Source organism: Fonticula alba (assembly GCF_000388065.1).
Source record: "Fonticula alba strain ATCC 38817 unplaced genomic scaffold supercont2.9, whole genome shotgun sequence".
Classification (NCBI taxonomy): Eukaryota; order Rotosphaerida; family Fonticulaceae; genus Fonticula; species Fonticula alba.
Genome location: NW_009242979.1, coordinates 652,636 through 653,533, shown reverse-complemented (window position 1 = coordinate 653,533; position 898 = coordinate 652,636). Strand labels below are relative to the sequence as shown.

Sequence of the window (898 nt, the reverse complement as noted above, 5' to 3'; positions counted from 1 at the left end):
GGGGGGGGGGGGGGGGGGGGGGAAAGGAGGAGGGGAAGACATCCACGGATGCGCACCATGCCACTTGGCCTCGTATGCGTCAAACCAGGCGCGTGGGACGACGACAGCCAGGGACTCCGTGCCGTCGCCGCGCTTGGCCGGGAAGACCATATACAGGTTGGAGCGAAGGGAGCCATCGGCCGGCTGCGAAGGCCCCGAGGGGGGGCGTCAGAAAGGAGGCAAGCAGCGGGGGGAGGGGGAGAGGGGGAGAGGAAAGCAGGGCAACCGGCGCATAGAGGCAGACGCAGGCCCCGCGGTAGGGGCCACCGGCGTCAGCACGCACATCAGCGAAGTGGTGCACGGCCACGCGGCGGCGGAGGCGCATCTCCAGGGCCCGGGCCAGGTGGGACACCGGCGCCAGGTGGCCCAGTGCAAGGGGGCTGGAGCTGTCCTCGGCAGGGTGCGGGCGCCACTCGTCGTCCTGAGGGGCGAACTCCCCGGACCGCAAGGCCCGGGCCAGGCGCAATGCATCGGCGCCGGCCTGGTCAGCACCATGGCCGAAGACCGACGTCCGAGACCGGGGATTGAGGGCATTCTCCGAGAGGTAGGTTCGCAGGGCCACCCCATCATGGGGGATGACCGCCAACAGGGCCAGCGGCGCCAGCCAGTAGGCCAGGGTCCTATGTTGTAGGGGGCCGAGCATCTTGATGCGTGAGTAGATCGAGCAAGCACACGGATGCATGGGCGCATGGTTGGATGTAAAGGGTACGAGCGTGCGTGTGGCGAAGGGGGCCCGGGCGCACCCGAGAAGGATCAGGCCCCCGAGCAGGAGACGGAGGCGCTTGTCCATGGCTCGGGGCGATGCGAGGCGCTTGAACGGATGGCCTGAAAGATCCGGGACCAGAGGAAAGGGGGCTGG

The 898-nt window shown here is 69.2% G+C and overlaps 1 protein-coding gene across 1 annotated transcript in view; it reads right to left on the bottom strand.

Moving 5' to 3' along the window:
- Nucleotides 1–898, bottom strand: part of H696_05214 (hypothetical protein) — a 3,700-nt gene extending 2,802 nt beyond the window's left edge. The window contains exons 1-3 of the mRNA XM_009499074.1: nucleotides 783–898; nucleotides 323–659; nucleotides 57–183 (exon numbers count right to left, since the gene is read on the bottom strand). Coding sequence (XP_009497349.1) covers nucleotides 57–183; nucleotides 323–659; nucleotides 783–829 — 511 coding nt within the window. The 5' untranslated portion in view covers nucleotides 830–898. The remainder of the gene's footprint in view (nucleotides 1–56; nucleotides 184–322; nucleotides 660–782) is intronic.